At 42.1% G+C, this 2817-nt stretch overlaps 1 protein-coding gene across 1 annotated transcript; it reads right to left on the bottom strand.

Moving 5' to 3' along the window:
- Positions 1–460: 460 nt before the first annotated feature.
- LOC132933586 (death-associated inhibitor of apoptosis 1-like) lies at positions 461–940 on the bottom strand. Its single transcript, XM_060999851.1, has one exon. The coding sequence runs from the start codon at positions 938–940 to the stop codon at positions 461–463; it is 480 nt and encodes a 159-aa protein (XP_060855834.1).
- Between the last annotated feature and the right edge of the window lie 1877 nt (positions 941–2817).

The raw sequence follows: 2817 nt of genomic DNA, 5'->3' as shown, positions 1-2817 counted from the left end.
GACCACCCCACCCCGCCCAAATCTCTGTAACGTCGATCGCGGTGAATAGCCCTCCGCCTCACCTCCTACCATCGCTTACGTCATCACCACACCACCCGCCCTTTAGACGCTCACCGCGTGGCGGCCGCCCCGTCCGAGGCGCGCTCTGTCCGTCACGCGGACGGACTCATCGGCCGACGTCCGCTCGACCCGTATATCACCGACGGTGGCGCCATCTATCCGATAATCGGATGGACGCGGTTTTTCGAATTTTATCATATATACATACGTACATACATACATACATACATACATACATACATACATACATACGTACATACATACAAGCAGGATACCAAGTCAAATATTAACACGATTTAATTGTTTAATATAATTTGTTGTTTATTCAATACAAATATCATATATACATAATATATAAAATAGGTTATTGTGTTATAATGAACATGGGTGGTGCTAAAGATCACCCGACAAAATCGTACGATTCAGATTTACATAAATGGGCTCGACTAAAACTATTATCACGATTATTACCAACATCATACGGTTCTGATTTACATCTACAGTCTCGAAGGCCGACATTATTACTACGCTTGTTATTAAGTTCATTTTTTACATTTTCAATAAATTCCATGCCTTTATATAATAATACGAATACACATTTGGAGTTGTACATGGCGTGTTGTTGCCACACTTCATCATTTTCTTCCCATTGCCCCAACAATAAGCCGCAGTAGTGACATTGAACCAAGTCGCCCGTTCCGGAATAAGTGAAACCACATTCGGCCAGCGAATATTTATCTTGACACGATCGAGGCGAGTGCGAATCGAATGTTTTCAGCCTCGATAAAAAGCTTGTATACTGAGGATATTCAGGATCCGAGTTCTCATGTACTAAACGCACTAGTGATCGGGAATCGGCGGTAAGTTTTAATAAATTCATTGCAATTGTAGCGTATGAAAATGTTTTAAATCGTGAATAAAGCGTGTTCTAACTGTTAACGTTTAAACGTGAATAAGACACTTCTAGCCAGTGTAACCGTCTGTAAGCAACTGTCGGCTATACGGTGATAGCTAGCGGACATTGCAAGTTATATGCAGATAATAATAATATAAATTAAAATATTTGAACGGTGTTACAATATTTTGTTTGTTATCCCCCCAGTTATCAGATAACAGTCTTGACCGTCGTAGACAGATTTGCGGCATATTATTACCGTCACTGGTATCGTTATCACGTTCGACACATGACTCGCGATGTGCATATTGTTACCGTTAATTAAAAAATGTATTATTTCCCGGCGCCGCTGAGTACTAGCGGTCGAATATTTCTACAGCCTTTATAGATAACGTCGGATACCCCCCACCAACCGCCCACCCACCACCGCATCCGATATTCGGGTTCGCCGCAACCACATATGTTCTACGAATCAGACGGTCAGTGCAGCTCGACGACAACTGGTGTACATTCATATTACCTCGCTCACTCTATTTAATATCTTTCCTCATATTAAATCTTTAAAAATGTTTAACTGCGTGACATGTGAAAAAGTGTACGTTCATAAGCGCGATCTGAACAGACACGCTAAAACCCACGATGGATCGGTGATTTCGTGCGGGATATGTCTCAAGACGTTCGTCCAGCGGAACAATCTTAATATCCACGTTCAAAATCGTCATAGTAAGTACATTGAATATTATTCGCTATCGACCCGAAAAAAAACATTGTATGTGTATTTTTTCGGGTCGACAATAGTTTACTTGGGTTATTAATTAAATTATTTTTAAAATAGAGTTCGCTAAAAACACCCTAGAATTCCACAGTGCTGTACGGATAGGTGGTGCAATGGGTAAATCATTTTTTTCTCTTATAAATAATAATAATAATAATAACGATACTATCTAAATATTAATAATATATGATAGGTCGCGCATCAGTCATATGCTGGGCACCCCCCGCCACTACACCGCACGCTCGGCCAGATGTTCTGGCTCCGACGGACATCTCGAGACGCCGCCGTCGTCCGGGCATACCTACTCTCCAACCTCAAGCCTCACCATTCACATCCCGCACACTGACGATCGTTTCCCCGCCACCCGCACAGCCTATCTTTGATGGACCCGACGAAAGATCCCCCGCGAACGCCGCACTACCACTTTCGCTTTCACCACCGCCAGCCGGGGAATTTGTTGCTCATACGGAAAATTCGAGGAAAAATATTAAACGGAAAAATGCTCGCATGCAAAAGGTTAATACACCCGGCTTTATTGAGATTGAGTCGTCGCTTAACCGCACGGTCGTATGGTATTTTAGGAAAAATGTCGATAGCGTGTCCAGTTACCGCGCGTTCCTCAACTCGATAGAGTCCGAATTAATCGCAAAATTACTAGGGTGCGTACGTATTAACCCGATGTAAAATGTAATATTCATATTAAAGAGCTCCATTAGAGATTTCATTGGAAATCTATAATGAAACTCTTATTATTCATCCCTCTATAAATGAGGCTCACTACGGGCAAATTCCCGATATTATACGCCGCCATATCCCCGTCACCCATTTGAACTGACTTCGGTAAAAATACGTTGATCGTACCAGTTCCCGCGGGGTTGCACAATATGCACGTGACAGCTGTCCCGTACTTTGTCTCCACGTTTTTCATGGATTTCACCGGATACGGCGCATCCTTCATCAACTCCCCGATTGACATATTCACGTTGTTTACTTGGGATTTAAGCGATTCTAAAAATGCCATTTTTAATAAACTGCAAACAGAAAACCAATTGTTAGATAAAATAATTTGTTTAAACGTGAACGCATA

The sequence above is a fragment of the Metopolophium dirhodum genome, chromosome 1, assembly GCF_019925205.1.
Source record: "Metopolophium dirhodum isolate CAU chromosome 1, ASM1992520v1, whole genome shotgun sequence".
NCBI lineage: Eukaryota > Metazoa > Arthropoda > Insecta > Hemiptera > Aphididae > Metopolophium > Metopolophium dirhodum.
This window is presented reverse-complemented; position numbering and strand designations above follow the sequence as displayed.